Source organism: Stegostoma tigrinum, chromosome 12 (assembly GCF_030684315.1).
Source record: "Stegostoma tigrinum isolate sSteTig4 chromosome 12, sSteTig4.hap1, whole genome shotgun sequence".
Taxonomy (NCBI): Eukaryota; Metazoa; Chordata; class Chondrichthyes; order Orectolobiformes; family Stegostomatidae; genus Stegostoma; species Stegostoma tigrinum.
Genome location: NC_081365.1, coordinates 67,849,421 through 67,866,286, shown reverse-complemented (window position 1 = coordinate 67,866,286; position 16,866 = coordinate 67,849,421). Strand labels below are relative to the sequence as shown.

The window sequence follows — 16,866 nt, the reverse complement described above, 5'->3', positions numbered from 1 at the left end:
ATGTTCCAACTTGTAATTCTATACATATGGTACTACAGCCCACCACTGAATTCAGCCTGAAACCATGGGCAGCACTGCCTTGTCCTCTTTAAGTAGGCATAGCAGGGGTTTCTGATCTATTAGAGTCATAGAATCCTAGAGCACAGAGACAGGCCCTTCAGCCCAAACTGGTCCATGCCGACCAAAATATCCATCCACACTAACACCATTTCCCTGTACTTGGCCCATATACTTCTAAACCTTTCCTATCCACTTATACATCCAAATGCCTTTTAAATGTTGTTAATGTACCTGCCTCAACCACTTCCACTGCCAGCTTATTCCATATGCCTACCACCCTCTGTGTAAAAACGCTGCCCCTCAGGTTCCCACTTGTTCTTTTCCCTCTTACCTTAAACTGATGCCCTCTAGTTCATGATTCCCCATGTCTTTTCTATAAGATCCATTATTGCTACAAATTTAAGTTCATAAAGATATTGGACAAACCTGCCTTCTCTATCTGGGTACATTTACGCTCTGCATTAGCAAAAGTCCTGAATGCCCATGCTATTGTGTGTTCCTCTCCATTGGACCACCTATGAGCCAATATTACCCTGATGCCATTTGGGGAGGCATGGCATGTCAATGCCAGTTCCAGTTTGGGATCATAGAACCAAAACCTTAGAAGATGAAAGCTGCTTCTTCGCTTCTCTTAAAGCTGCAGAACCATTTCCAAGGCGGACCTTTTTTTTTAAAAAAATAGTTGGTGTAAAGCAGCCAGGATGGAGGTCAAGTTATGTATGAACATTCTGTAATAGTTTACCATCCCAAGGAAAGATCTAAGCTCTGGTATGGGAGCCAAGGCACCTTTGATTGCTCACACTTTATCTTCCAAAGGGTACAGCCGGATCTTGTGGACTCTGTAGACCAAGTAAGTCACTTGGGGTGCCTGCAACACATATTTCTCCCTTTTAAAACATACGCCCACCTGGGAAAACTGTCTAAGGACTATGTCTAAGTTTTCTAAGTGCTCCTTACATGCCTTCCCTGTTATTGGCACGTCATCTAGATAAATGGCAACCTGGGGTAGACCTTGTAAAACATTCTTTAAACTTCTGCGAAAAAATTGCACAGGTTGACAGTATCCCAAAAGGCTGTCTTGTATACTGGTACAAAACCTTATAGGTATTAATGGTTACATACTTCTGGGATTCCTCATTTAACTGCAATTGCAAGTATGCATGACTCCTGTCCAGTTTCATGAAGGACAGCCCTCCTACCAGCTTTGTGTATAAATCCTCTATGCAAGGGATTGGGTATTTATCCAGCTGTGAAAAGTGGTTTGCCATTTGTTTAAACTCCCCACAAAGGTGAACCAACCCATAAGGCTTCACAATCGATATGACCAGTGCTGCCCATTCTGCAATCTGGACTGGTTTGATGATTCCTTACTTTCCAGCCTCCTCATTTCAGTCTCTACTTTTGCCCACAAGGAAAAAGGCGCTGGGCTGGCCTCACAGAATCCTGGAATTTCTTCCTGGTCAACATGCAAGGTGGCTTTGCCTCCTTTGATAGTCCCCAGACCTTCCTGAAAACTTTCTGAGTATTTAATAGCACTTCACGCAGGTAGTCATTTTCTAACCGAAAAATGTTGAGCCAACCCAGGTGAATTTCGCCCATTATGCTTTATTGCAATGAGTGGTAACTGAACTAGCTGCCTCTCATAAAACACCAGAACCAAAGTTGTACCCTTAATCTGTAAAGGTTCCCTGGTGTAGGCTCTTGGTCCAGCCAAGATTTCAGTGCTGAGTGGCGTCCCGCAGGGTTCTGTTCTTGGGCCTCTGCTCTTTGTAGTTTTTATAAATGACTTGGATGAGGAGGTTGAGGGGTGGGTTAGTATGTTTGCTGATGACACAAAGGTTGGAGGTGCCGTTGACAGTATCGAGGGCTATTGCAGGCTTCAGGAGACACTGACAGAATGCAGAGCTGGGCTGAAAAATGGCAGATGGAGTTCAACCTGGATAAATGTGAAGTTATGCATTTTGGAAGGTCGAACTTAAATGCTGAATATAGGATTAAAGGCAGGATTCTCGGCAGTGTGGAGGAACAGTGGGATCTTGGTGTTCAAGTGCATAGCTCCCTCAAAGTTGCCACCCAGGTGGATAAGGTTGTTAAGAAAGCATATTCATTAACAGGGGGATCGAGTTTAAGAGCCGCGAGGTTACGCTGCAGCTCTATAAAACCCTGGTGAGGCCACACTTGGAATACTGTGTCCAGTTCTGGTCGCCCTATTATAGGAACGATGTGGAGGCTTTGGAGAGGGTGCAAAGGTGGTTTGCCAGGATGCTGTCTGGACTGGAGGGCTTGTCTTACAAGGAGAGGTTGACTGAGCTTGGACTTTTCTCTCTGGAGAGAAGGAGGAAGAGAGGTGACCTGATTGAGGTGTACAAGGTAATGACAGGCATGGATAGAGTCGATAGCTAGAGACTTTTCCCCAGGGCAGGACTGACTGCCACGAGGGGTCATAGTTTTAAGATGTTCAGAGGAAGGTATAGAGGAGACGTCAGAGGGAGGTTCTTCACCCAGAGAGTTGTGAGCGCATGGAATAGTTTACCAGTGGTTGTCGTGGAAGCGGAGTCATTAGTGACATTTAAGCGACTGCTGGACATGCACATGGACAGCAGTGAATTGAGGGGAATGTAGGTTAGGTTATTTTATTTTTGGATTAGGATTATTCCACGGCACAACATCGTGGGCCGAAGGGCCTGTACTGTGCTGTACTTTTCTATGTTCTATGTTCTAAGATCTTGCACAAACTTGAGGATCAGAGCCCAGAGCAAATTGTGTAAAGACTGTTGGTGAAATCATCGATAGGCTGCAGAGTTAGTTATCTACCTCCATTTGAAGCCAAGGACCTTTTAAACAGATGTTTATTTTGACTGGTTATAATTTAGATGTTGCTAAGTAATTTAACTGTTCCAAACCAAATGTAGATTGACTTTCTAGGATATGCACTCTCCTGTATTTTGGCCTATGAGTCGTCTTACACAATTTAGATCAAGTGGGATTCTTTTACTGTCATGAGTCTGCACGCCGGCAGCAGCCACAATGGCTTGCCGGCCCGGATCCTGAAGAAAATTATAACCGGTTGGTTGAGGCTTGGCTTTGTGACAGGGTTTTGCTGTGGGTTGACCTAGAGTCCCATGTTTATAATTGCAATTGCCTTCAGTCAAGTGGTGCCCACCAAGCTCAGTCGGACTGGCGAAAGTATCCACTTCCATTGGCATACAATGTAACCTGTAATCTTGCTGCATTTTCAAATGATGAAGCCATGTGGATATTTGAATTCCTGTTGGACTTCAGCTACTAGGGACTTCTGCCTGGTTACATCATTAAACTCATACTCTGTGATCTGTCAGCATCTCATTAAGGGTTAAATGAAAGTCACATGCATCTGCCAGTCATCTTAACCTAATAAAAAGAACCCAATACAAATTCCCCTAGTTCTGAGTACAGTTGCTGAGTGCAACTGGCAGCATCTCAGAATTACAGGAGACTTGGGATCATAATTCCTTAACTAAATCCGTCAATTCTTGCAAGGTTTTAGTATCTGGTGCTTCAGGGAAAGTCAGGTTCCTAATAACGAAAAAGGCTGCGGGTCTACATACTGTCAGGAGAATTGTTGCTTTTCATTTGTCTCACTGTCATTTGCCTGGAAAAGATAACATATTCTTTCCACATACTGAGTTCAGTCTCCGATGGCAGGACCAAAGAACTCAAGTTTCCCAAATAACAACTTGGTGCCAGAAATGTTTATCCCAACTAAAAGATGACAGTTGCAAGCAATTTTATTCAGGAGAGTGCTTTTCTCTCATAAACACTGAAATAACTCTCCAAAGGATACTATCTGTCACCAAGTCACCCTTTATTTACACGTGGAAAATCCTTAACACTTATCAAGCCCCCTAGAGCCACTCTCACAGAAAACAGGATGTCTGACACTCCTGTTCATATCTGTCAGGCAGGGCTCCCTGATTGGGGCTGTTAATCTGGTCCCATCAGGGTCCACTTGGCTGACCTTGTTACAATCACTACACTACGTACATCTAGTGCTTGCAAATGATTTTTTCCAGCCATATTTTCTGCTATCCTTAAGCAGAATTTTGACTTTATATATTCTTGAAGAGGGCCTTTTGAAAACTTAGTTGTACACTGAAGCTGCCATGAGGTTCATTATCTAATCAGGCAGCTCAGCCTCTGAAAGAATTACAGCCCTCACCCTGTCAGTAGGTGCAGTAACAAGCTGCATAACTGACCGGGTTGTTTGAGTTTCCTGTGATTTTTCACGCTTGCGTTACTGCCTTATCTTTTTAAAAGGAATATCACCAGTGTTGCACACCATGTCATATTTTCATCAGTTATTGATAGCATAGCTGGGTAGCCAGGATTCAGTTTATTGAAAGGTTCAAATATCTTTATTAATAACTCAGACTACAATCAGCAACCTCCTGCTAGAATGTGTTTTGTTGGATTTCATATAACCATGTGCTTTACATCCCATCTCTTGATTTATTAGCCTCTGAAAGCAACACAGCTTTTAAAGCAATAAATACAACAGCTACGTAATAGAGTTCACATGAAAATCTCATTAAAGGGGTCCAAACACGGAGTTATAGGAAAGATTGGCAGAGGCCTGGCAGGCAACAACGCATGCAAGGATTTTGGAGATTGTGTGACAATTTACAGGGATAGGGGGCTCAAATGGCTGTTTTCAATCAGGTGATGATGGCAGATTTGACAGGGAGCTTGGCCAATGAGGAGTGAGAATTGGTATCAGCATCAGCTACCACGGTAATCAGGAAAGGACACGGAGTGTAAATAGTATGAGAAATAGAAAATAGTGGGAGTCCAGAGAAAGTTGTGTCTGGTAGGATGAGGAGATAGAGATCAAGGCATCCTAATGGATAGATTGCAATGTTAGTGATAAAGCAGTCAATGAGCTCTTTGTGCATTTTGCAGATGGGCCTTGGACAGTCAGTGGAAAGAAGATCTGGGCTATCGCTCCATTCCACAATGATCCTGAAGAAAAGAGAGTAATTTTGCCAGTCCAGAGTAGGATCCAACTGCACTTTCTCTGGGTTTAACAGATCCATAAGTGTTCAAACCTATGCCTCTCAAAATATTTTTCTCTCTCAACCACACTTTGCCACCTATGTCTTTCTATTCAAACAAACATTGTTTGTGCAAGCTTTCAGTATCTTGGCTTGAAGGCTGTTAATCATAATGAATTACTTTGGCTGTTTTCCTCCACATAATAAAAACATTCGTGGCTGCACTTAAAAAGAGAGAGACTGGAATAGTACTTTTTTCTGCTATTTGAAGATCAACAGAAATTGCTAATTTATGAAAAGTCAGTCTATATTGGATTCATGTTTGGGAACCGTGGCTCTACTTGGCAATTCTAACTGCTACAAAATAATATTTCTCCTTTCTACCCATCCCTGCATTTTTCAAGTATTCAAACATTTGCAATTTTTTTAAAAAAGTTGTGTTAAAACCAAAATTGTACTCGAGGTCTTTGACTCTAAACCCATTAGGAAGAAACCCACGTTTTAGGATGACACAAGAAAATACAGCTAAATTTCACTGCCAAAACGTGCCCAAAAACCTGCAGTAACTTACAAATTTAGTGTAGAAGCGAACACTCAGGGAGGGGGTGGGGAAGAATTATACCTTTGTGAGTTAGCTAAAAGGCACGGACAGCAGTCGTGATGAGGGGTCAAAGTGGGAAATGCAGTTGACCTGATATTCAGGAAGCGAAGGGACTGCAGTAGGTACAGGTAGTGGGGGGGGAGAGAGGTGGGGGGTGCTCAATTCTGTTGCAAGTAAATGCCCGACGGTGAAAGGGAAAAAAAGAGTGCAGCCGGAAGGTCACCTTGCAAACAAACAAAAGGCGAAAAAAAACACCCCTAAAGAACTGCGCTGGACCGTAGCGCGCCCCCCTCCCCCATAAATCACACATAGATAAGAAATTGCAATGAAGTTTCTTCTTGTTCGTTTATAAGTCAGCCAGCTCTCCTCCGGCCGGAGGTGAGAGAGTCAGAAGGGGGAAATAAGAGGGGGAAGGCATATTTGTGAATTTCCACTTTCGGATTGCTCCTGCTCCTTGCACTTTCATTGTTATTCTGCCAACTATAACACGCTGTATTGGCGACGGTTTGGGGCGCTCCAATTCGTAAGCTTTTCGACAATTGGGCCAAACCATCAGCATTTCTGACGGTCTGTTCTCTGAGACGCACACATTAAATGCTGCTGAGAAACACTCACCCACAGCCCGCGGTAAACTCACTCGCTCCTCCTCCATCGTCCAGCAGTTCGAGGCACACTGAAATGAAAGGGGAAAACTCCTCCTTTTGGCACAGCGCTGTGTCTGTCTGTCTGTCTTTCTCTATCTCTCTGCTTCTGATGGCGCTGGCTTCCTCAGTCCCTCTTCAAGAACATGTGCAGATCCATCAGCTTTCTCGCGAGGAGACATTGCCGTCCGCAATCATCAGAGGCGGAACGAAACGTGTAGAAGAGCAGCCAATTCACGAACCCCCAAAAGAACATCTCATTTCCGCCCCACCCCGTGGACACTACCCCAAAATCCTCCAATACAGCTGTACTCGTAAATACACCCCCAGACGTACATCTATCTTTCAAATATACAGCTACCCTCAAATACATAATTATCAGCTCAATATACAACGATTGCAGAAAAGATTTACTAGCGAGCTACCTGGCCTGGAAGGTTTAAGTCATAAGGAGAGGCTGGATAGCTGGGAATTTACTCCCTGGAGCACAGAAGATTGAGGATGACCTTATAATAATGGTCATAAATCAAGAGAGGCATCAATAAGGTAGATAATTGACTGCTTTTTCCTATGGTAGGGGAGTCTAAAGCTGGAAGGTGTAGGTTTGAAGGGAGAGATATAAAAGCCTCCAGAGGGTCAATATTTTTCTCCAAAGGATGGTGAGTGTCTGGAACAGGCTGCCAGAGGTAGTGGTGGAAGTGAGTACAATTTTGTCATTTAAGGAACATTTAGAAAGGTATGTGAATGGCACAGGTATGCAGGGATATGGGCCAAATGCAGGCAATGGAACAAAATTGTGAAAATTGGGCATTATGAGCCAAAGGTCCTGTTTCCACGCTGTAGATCTCCAAGACTCTCTGACTCTGTGACAACCCAAATGCCCATGTACTACAACATGCAACTACCTCCCACTACCTTCTTGCTTTCAGCATTGGGAGTGGTGAGACTGCGAGCCCGGGGCAGCCAGGAAGGGAAAGTTTTTGCTTCTAAAAACTTGCCTTGTGAAGCAGCGGCCTACTTGTTTTGAGCGGCGGGCATGGTGAGAGCACGAGCCGGGAAGTGAACTATTATATTCGGGTCCAAGATAATAGGATGCTGGATGGTGCAAGATAACAAGGTGTAGAGCTGGATGAACACAGCAGGCCAAGCAGCATCAGAGGAGCAGGAAGGCTGATGTTTCGGGCCTAGACGGGTCAGCTTTCCTGCTCCTAAGATGCTGCTTGGCCTGCTGTGTTCATCCAGCTCTACACCTTGTTAATTCTATTATATTCTGGTATTCTCTAAACCCAAAACACTACACGTGTAGTGTCTCCCACCCATCCTCCTCCACTAACCAAAAAAAAACAGACTGTGTGGAGGGTTGGTAGGTTAAGGAAAGTTTTCTTTACACTTTTGGCAATCTAGAAGGAATGGAGTTGCATGCTCCTCTTGTAGGATGTGGGAGGGAAGGGTCACTACCAGTGTCCCTTCTCACTTCACCTACGAGAAGTACACCCAACTCCAGCTCCTCACAAAAGGCGTTAGGGAACTGGACCTGGAGCTGGATGAACTCCGGATCATTCGGAAGGCTGAGGGGGTGATAGAGAGGAGTCATAGGGAGGTGGTCACACCCAAGATACAGGACAAAGGTTGCTGGGTGACTGTCAGGAGAAGGAAAGGGAATAGGCAGATTGTGCAGGGATCCCCTGTAGCCGCTCCCCTCAATAGTAAGTATGCCACTTTGGATACTTTTGGGGGGGGGGGGGGATGACCTACCAGCAGAAAGCCGTAGCGGCCATGTCTCTGGCATTGAGCCTGGCTCTGTGGCACAGAAGGGAAGGGATGAGAATAGGAGAGTGATAGTGATAGGAGATTCACTGGTTGGGGAACAGACAGGAGATTTTGTGGTACCGAGCGAGACTCCTGGATGTTATAAGATAATAAAATATGAGGCTGGATGAACACATCAGGCCAAGCAGCATCTCAGGAGCACAAAAGCTGACGTTTCGGGCCTAGACCCTTCATCAGAGAGGGGGATGGGGAGAGGGAACTGGAATAAATAGGGAGAGAGGGGGAGGCGGACCGGAGATGGAGAGTAAAGAAGATAGGTGGGGAGGTAGGGAGGGGATAGGTCAGTCCAGGGAAGACGGACAGGTCAAGGAGGTGGGATGAGGTTAGTAGGTAGATGGGGGTGCGGCTTGGGGTGGGAGGAAGGGATGGGTGAGAGGAAGAACCGGTTCGGGAGGCAGAGACAGGTTGGACTGGTTTTGGGATGCAGTGGGTGGGGGGGAAGAGCTGGGCTGGTTGTGTGGTGCAGTGGGGGGAGGGGACGAACTGGGCTGGTTTAGGGATGCAGTAGGGGAAGGGGAGATTTTGAAACTGGTGAAGTCCACATTGATACCATTAGGCTGCAGGGTTCCCAGGCGGAATATGAGTTGCTGTTCCTGCAACCTACGGGTGGCATCATTGTGGCAGTGCAGGAGGCCCATGATGGACATGTCATCTAAAGAATGGGAGGGGGAGTGGAAATGGTTTGCGACTGGGAGGTGCAGTTGTTTGTTGTGAACTGAGCGGAGGTGTTCTGCAAAGCGGTCCCCAAGCCTCCGCTTGGTTTCCCCAATGTAGAGGATGCCACACCGGGTACAGTGGATACAGTATACCACATTGGCAGATGTGCAGGTGAACCTCTGCTTAATGTGGAATGTCATCTTGGGGCCTGGGATAGGGGTGAGGGAGGAGGTGTGGGGGCAAGTGTAGCATTTCCTGCGGTTGCAGGGGAAGGTGCCGGGTGTGGTGGGGTTGGAGGGCAGTGTGGAGCGAACGAGGGAGTCATGGAGAGAGTGATCTCTCCGGAAAGCAGACAGGGGTGGGGATGGAAAAATGTCTTGGGGGGGTGGGGTCGGATTGTAGATGGCGGAAGTGTCGGAGGATGATGCGTTGTATCTGGAGGTTGGTGGGGTGGTGTGTGAGAACGAGGGGGATCCTCTTAGGGCGGTTGTGGCGGGGGCGGGGTGTGAGGGATGTGTTGCGGGAAATACGGGAGACGCGGTCAAGGGCGTTCTCGATCACTGTGAGGGGAAAGTTGCGGTCCTTAAAGAACTTGGACATCTGGGATGTTAGGGAGTGGAATGTCTTATCGTGGGAGCAGATGCGGCGGAGGCGGAGGAATTGGGAATAGGGGATGGAATTTTTGCAGGAGGGTGGGTGGGAGGAGGTGTATTCTAGGTAGCTGTGGGAGTCGGTGGGCTTGAAATGGACATCAGTTACAAGCTGGTTGCCTGAGATGGAGACTGAGAGGTCCAGGAAGGTGAGGGATGTGCTGGAGATGGCCCAGGTGAACTGAAGGTTGGGGTGGATGGTGTTGGTGAACTGGTTGAACTGTTCGAGCTCCTCTGGGGAGCAACTTTCCCACCACAGTGATCGAGAACGCCCTTGACCGCGTCTCCCGCATTTCCGCAACACATCCCTCACACCCCGCCCCCGCCACAACTGCCCTAAGAGGATCCCCCTCGTTCTCACACACCACCCTACCAACCTCCAGATACAAAGCATCATCCTCCGACACTTCCGCCATTTACAATCCGACCCCACCACCCAAGACATTTTTCCATCCCCACCCCTGTCTGCTTTCCGGAGAGACCACTCTCTCCGTGACTCCCTTGTTCGCTCCATACTGCCCTCCAACCCCACCACACCCGGCACCTTCCCCTGCAACCGCAGGAAATGCTACACTTGCCCCCACACCTCCTCCCTCACCCCTATCCCAGGCCCCAAGATGACATTCCACATTAAGCAGAGGTTCACCTGCACATCTGCCAATGTGGTATACTGCATCTGTTGTACCTGGTGCGGCTTCCTCTACATTGGGGAAACCAAGCGGAAACTTGGGGACCGCTTTGCAGAACACCTCCGCTCAGTTCGCAACAAACAACTGCACCTCCCAGTCGCAAACCATTTCCACTCCCCCTCCCATTCTCTAGATGACATGTCCATCATGGGCCTCCTGCACTGCCACAATGATGCCACCCGAAGGTTGCAGGAACAGCAACTCATATTCCGCCTGGGAACCCTGCAGCCATATGGTATCAATGTGGACTTCACCAGCTTCAAAATCTCCCCTTCCCCTACTGCATCCCTAAACCAGCCCAGTTCGTCCCCTCCCCCCACTGCACCACACAACCAGCCCAGCTCTTCCCCCCCACCCACTGCATCCCAAAACCAGTCCAACCTGTCTCTGCCTCCCTAACCTGTTCTTCCTGTCACCCATCCCTTCCTCCCACCCCAAGCCGCACCTCCATCTCCTACCTACTAACCTCATCCCACCTCCTTGACCTGTCCGTCTTCCCTGGACTGACCTATCCCCTCCCTACCTCCCCACCTATACTCTCTCCACCTATCTTCTTTTCTCTCCATCTTCGGTCCGCTTCCCCCTCTCTCCCTATTTATTCCAGAACCCTCACCCCATCCCCCTCTCTGATGAAGGGTCTAGGCCCGAAACGTCAGCTTTTGTGCTCCTGAGATGCTGCTTGGCCTGCTGTGTTCATCCAGCCTCACATTTTATTATCTTGGAATTCTCCAGCATCTGCAGTTCCCATTATCTCCTGGATGTTATGTTGCTTCTTGGGTACCAGGGTCAGGGATGTCTTGGATTGAGTCTTCAGTTTTCTTAAGGGGGAGGGAGAGCAGCCAGAAGTTGTGGTACACATCTGTACCAATGACAAAGCTAGGAAATGGGATGAGGACCTGAAAAGTGAATATAGTGAGTTAGGGTGGAAGCTAAAAGCCAGGACGAGTAGGGTAGTAATGCCAGGATTACTACTGGTGCCACGGGCTAGTGAGGCTAGAAACAAAGAGAGCGCAGCTGAACACATAGCTACAGAGCTGGTATAGAAGGGAGGGCTACAGGTTTGTGGATCATTGGTATACCTTCTGGGGAAGGTGGGCCCTGTACTGGAAGGACGGTATGCATCTGAACTGGAGGGGTACTAATATCCTGGAGATTTGCTAGAGGTCTTCGGGGGGCGGGGTTTAAACTAGTTTGGCAGGGGAATGGGATCAGGAACTACAGATCAGAGGATGGGGTGGCCAGTGTACAGGCAGATGGAGCAAGCAGAGACTGTGAGGAAGGATAAGCAGTTGATAGGGCAAAGTTGCAGTCAGTGCAACAGGTTGAGGTGTGTCTACTTCATTGCAAGAAGTGTCAGGAATAAGGGTCACCAACGTAGAGCATGGATCAGTACTTGGAATGATGATGTTGTGGCCATTATAGAGACTTGGATAACACAGAGGCAGGAATGGTCGTTGGATGTTCTGGAGTATAGATGTTTCAAAAGAAATAGGGAGGGAGGTAAAAGAGGTGGGGGAATGGCATTGCTAATCAGGGATGGTATCACAGCTGCAGAAAGGGAGGTCATAGAGGAGGATTTGTCCACTGAGTCAGTACAGGTGGAAGTCAGAAACTGAAAAGGAGCAGTCACTTTATTGGGAGTTTTCTATAGATTCCCCAATAGGAACAGAGACTGAAGAACAGATTGGGAGACAGATTTTGGAAAGGTGCAGAAGTAATAGGGTTGTTGTCATGGGCAACTTCAACTTCCTTAACATAGACTGGATCCTCCGAAGTGCAAATAGTTTGGATGGATCAGATTTTGTCAGATGTGTCCAGGAAGGATTTCCGACTTGATATGTAGATAGGCCACCTAGAGGGGTGGCCATATTGGATTTGGTCCTTGGCAACAAACCAGGTCAGGTGTCAGATCTTTTGGTGGGAGAGCATTTCAGAGATAGCGATCACAGCTCCCTAACCTTTACTATAGTCATGGAGAGGGATAAGAACAGATTGTATGGGAAAGTATTTAATTGGGAGAGGGGGAATTACTATGCTATTAGGCAAGAACTATGGAGCACCAATTGAGATCAGATGTTCTCAGGGAAATACACGATAGAAATGTGGAAGTTGTTTAGGGAGTAGTTGCTATAGATATGTTTGTCCCACTAAGGCAAGGAAGGGATGGTAAGGTGAAGGAACCTTCAATGACAAGACATGTTGAACACCTAGACAAGAGGAAGAAGGAAGCTTACTTAAGGGTTGAGGAAGCAGGGATTGGACAGGGCTCTAGACATCTACAAGGTAGCCAGGAAGGAACTGGACTTAGGAGAGCTAGAAGCACTCACACTCACACATTCACCAATGAGAAAACCTTGGCAGGCAGGATCAAGGAAAACCCCGAGGCTTTTTATACTTGAGTGAGGACCAAGAGGATGGCCAGAGTGAGAGTAGGGCCAATCAGGGATAGTGGAGGGAACTTGTGTGTGGAGTCAGAAGAGGTAGGGAAGGTCCTTAATAAATACTTTTCTTCAGTATTCACCAGTGAGAGGGACCTTGACGTTTGTGAGGACAGCATGAAACAGGCAGATATGTTCGAACAGTTTGATGTTAGGAAGAAGGATGTGCTAGAAATTTTGAAAACATGAGGATAGATAAGTCCTCTGGGCCAAATGGGATATACCTAAGGTTACTACAGGAAGCAAGGGAAGAGATTGCTGCCCCTTTGGCAATGATCGCTGCGTTCTCACTGTCCACAGGAGTAGTACCAGAAGATTGGAGGATAGCAAATGTCATTCCTTTCTTCAAGAAAGGGAATGGGGATAATCCTAGAAATTACAGACCAGTCAGTCTTACTTCTGTGGTGGGCAAATTATTGGAGAGGATTCTGAGAGATAGTATTTATGATTATTTGAAAAAGCACGGTTTGATTAGAAATAGACAGCATGGCTTTGTGAGGGGCAGGTCATGCCTCACAAGTCTTATTCTTTGAGGATGTGACAAAACACATTGATGAAGGTAGAGCAGTAGATATGGTGTATATCGATTTTAGCAAGGCATTCAATAAGGTTTCACATGGTAGGCTCATTCAGAAAGTAAGGAGGTATGGGATTCAGGAAATTTGGCTGTCTGGATACAAAACTAGCTGTCCTATCGAAGACAGAGGGTGGTAGTAAATGGAAAGTATTCAGCCTGGAGCTCGGTGACCACTGGTGTCCGCAGGGATCTGTTCGGGACCTCTGCTCTTTGCGATCTTCGTAAATGACTTGGATGAGGAGGTGAAAGGGTGGGTCAGTAAGTTTGCCGATGACACGAAGGTTGGTGGAGTTGTGGACAGTGTGGAGGGCTGCTGTAGGTTGCAACGGGACATTGACAGGATGCAGAGCTGGGTAAAGAAGTGGCAGATGGAATTCAACCCAGAAAAGTGTGAAGTGATTCATTTTGGAAGATTGAATTTGAATCAGAGTACAGGGTTAATTGCAGGATTCTCGGCAGTGTGGAGGAACAGAGGGATCTTGGGGTCAACATCCATAGATCCCTCGAAGTTTTTACCCAAGTTAAAAGGGTTGTAAAGAAGGCGTATGGTGTGTTGGCTTTCATTGGCAGGGGAATTGAGTTTAAGAGCCGCGAGGTTATGCTGCAGCTTTATAAAACTCTGGTTAGACCACACGTGGAATATTGTAATAAAATGTGAGGCTGGATGAACACAGCAGGCCGAGCAGCATCTCAGGAGCACAAAACCTGACGTTTCGGGCCTAGACCCTTCATCAGAGAGGGGGATGGGGAGAGGGAACTGGAATAAATAGGGAGAGAGGGGGAGGCGGACCGAAGATAGAGAGTAAAGAAGATAGGTGGACAGAGTATAGGTGGGGAGGTAGGGAGGGGATAGGTCAGTCCAGGGAAGACAGACAGGTCAAGGAGGTGGGATGAGGTTAGTAGGTAGATGGGGGTGCGGCTTGGGGTGGGAGGAAGCGATGGGTGAGAGGAAGAACAGGTTAGGGAGGCAGAGACAGGTTGGACTGGTTTTGGGATGCAGTGGTGGAGGGGAAGAGCTGGGCCGGTTTAGGGATGCAGTTGGGGAAGGCGGGATTTTGAAACTGGTGAAGTCCACAGTGATACCATTAGGCTGCAGGGTTCCCAGGCGGAATATGAGTTACTGTTCCTGCAACCTTCGGGTGGCATCATTGTGGCAGTGCAGGAGGCCCATGATGGACATGTCATCTAGAGAATGGGAGGGGGAGTGGAAATGGTTTGCGACTGGGAGGTGCAGTTGTTTGTTGTGAACTGAGCGGAGGTGTTCTGCAAAGCGGTCTCCAAGCCTCCGCTTGGTTTCCCCAATGTAGAGGAAGCCGCACCGGGTACAGTGGATGCAGTATACCACATTGGCAGATGTGCAGGTGAACCTCTGCTTAATGTGGAATGTCATCTTGGGGCCTGGGATAGGGGTGAGGGAGGAGGAGTGGGGGCAAGTGTAGCATTTCCTGCGGTTGCAGGGGAAGGTGCCGGGTGTGGTGGGGTTGGAGGGCAGTGTGGAGCGAACAAGGGAGTCACGGAGAGAGTGGTCTCTCTGGAAAGCAGACAGGGGTGGGGATGGCAAAATGTCTTGGGTGGTGGGGTCGGATTGTAGATGGCGGAAGTGTCGGAGGATGATGCGTTGTATCCGGAGGTTGATGGGGTGGTGTGTGAGAACGAGGGGGATCCTCTTTGGGCGGTGGTGGCGGGGACGGGGTGTGAGGGATGTGTTGCGGGAAATGCGGGAGACGCGGTCAAGGGCATTCTCGATTACTGTGGGGAGAAAGTTGCGGTCCTTGAAGAACTTGGACATCTGGGATGTGCAGGAGTGGAATGTCTTATTGTGGGAGCAGATGCGGCGGAGGCGGAGGAATTGGGAATAGGGGATGAATTTTTGCAGGAGGGTGGGTGGGAGGAGGTGTATTCTAGGTAGCTGTGGGAGTCGGTGGGCTTGAAATGGACATCAGTTACAAGCTGGTTGCCTGAGATGGAGACTGAGAGGTCCAGGAAGGTGAGGGATGTGCTGGAGATGGCCCAGGTGAACTGAAGGTTGGGGTGGAAGGTGTTGGTGAAGTGGATGAACTGTTCCTCAACAACACCCTCAACAACTTCTCTTTTGACTCCTCCAACTTCCTACAGACTAAGGGGGAGGCCATGGGCACTCGCATGGGCCCCAGCTATGCCTGCCTCTTTGTAGGTTACGTGGAACAGTCCCTCTTCCGCACCTACACAGGGCCCAAACCCCACCTCTTCCTCCGATACATTGATGACTGTATCGGCGCCGCCTCTTGCTCCCCAGAGGAGCTCGAACAGTTCATCCACTTCACCAACACCTTCCACCCCAACCTTCAGTTCAACTGGGCCATCTCCAGCACATCCCTCACCTTCCTGGACCTCTCAGTCTCCATCTCAGGCAACCAGCTTGTAACTGATGTCCATTTCAAGCCCACCGACTCCCACAGCTACCTAGAATACACCTCCTCCCACCCACCCTCCTGCAAAAATTCCGTCCCCTATTCCCAATTCCTCCGCCTTCGCCGCATCTGCTCCCACGATAAGACATTCCACTCCCGCACATCCCAGATGTCCAAGTTCTGCAAGGACCGCAACTTGCCCCCCACAGTGATCGAGAACGCCCTTGACCGCTTCTCCCGCATTTCCCGCAACACATCCCTCAAACCCCGCCCCCGCCACAACTGCCCAAAGAGGATCCCCCTCGTTCTCACACACCGCCCCACCAACCTCTGGATACAGCGCATCATCCTCTGACACTTCCGCCATCTACAATCCGACCCCATCACCCAAGACATTTTTCCATCCCCACCCCTGTCTGCTTTCCGGAGAGACTACTCTCTCCGTGACTCCCTTGTTCGCTCCACACTGCCCTCCAACCCCACCACACCTGGCACCTTCCCCTGCAACCGCAGGAAATGCTACACTTGCCCCCACACCTCCTCCCTCACCCCTATCCCAGGCCCCAAGATGACATTCCACATTAAGCAGAGGTTCACCTGCACATCTGCCAATGTGGTATACTGCATCCACTGTACCCGGTGCGGCTTCCTCTACATTGGGGAAACCAAGCGGAGGCTTGGGGACCGCTTTGCAGAACACCTCCGCTCAGTTCGCAACAAACAACTGCACCTCCCAGTCGCAAACTATTTCCACTCCCCCTCCCATTCTTTAGATGACGTGTCCATCATGGGCCTCCTGCACTGCCACAATGATGCCACCCGTAGGTTGCAAGAACAGCAACTCATATTCCGCCTGGGAACCCTGCAGCCTAATGGTATCAATGTGGACTTCACCAGTTTCAAAATCTCCCCTTCCCCAACTGCATCCCTAAACCAGCCCAGTTCGTCCCCTCCCCCCACTGCACCACACAACCAGCCCAGCTCTTCCCCTCCACCCACTGCATCCCAAAACCAGTCCAACCTGTCTCTGCCTCCCTAACCTGTTCTTCCTCTCACCCATCCCTTCCTCCCACCCCAAGCCGCACCCCCATCTACCTGCTAACCTCATCCCACCTCCTTGACCTGTCCATCTTCCCTGGTCTTCTTTTCGCTGCATCTTCGGTCCGCCTCCCCCTCTCTCCCTATTTATTCCAGAACCCTCACCCCATCCCCCTCTCTGATGAAGGGTCTAGGCCTGAAACGTCAGCTTTTGTGCTCCTGAGATGCTGCTCGGCCTGCTGTGTTCATCCAGCCTCACATTTTA

General features: G+C 48.6%; 1 protein-coding gene across 3 annotated transcripts in view; it reads right to left on the bottom strand.

The window, feature by feature from the left end:
• LOC125457287 (BEN domain-containing protein 2-like) overlaps positions 1-6,532 on the bottom strand; it is a 142,322-nt gene extending 135,790 nt beyond the window's left edge. For all 3 annotated transcript variants that reach the window (XM_059650405.1, XM_059650404.1, XM_059650406.1), the window contains exon 1: positions 6,307-6,532. In XM_059650405.1, coding sequence (XP_059506388.1) covers positions 6,307-6,343 — 37 coding nt within the window. In that variant the 5' untranslated portion in view covers positions 6,344-6,532. The remainder of the gene's footprint in view (positions 1-6,306) is intronic.
• Positions 6,533-16,866: the final 10,334 nt, after the last annotated feature.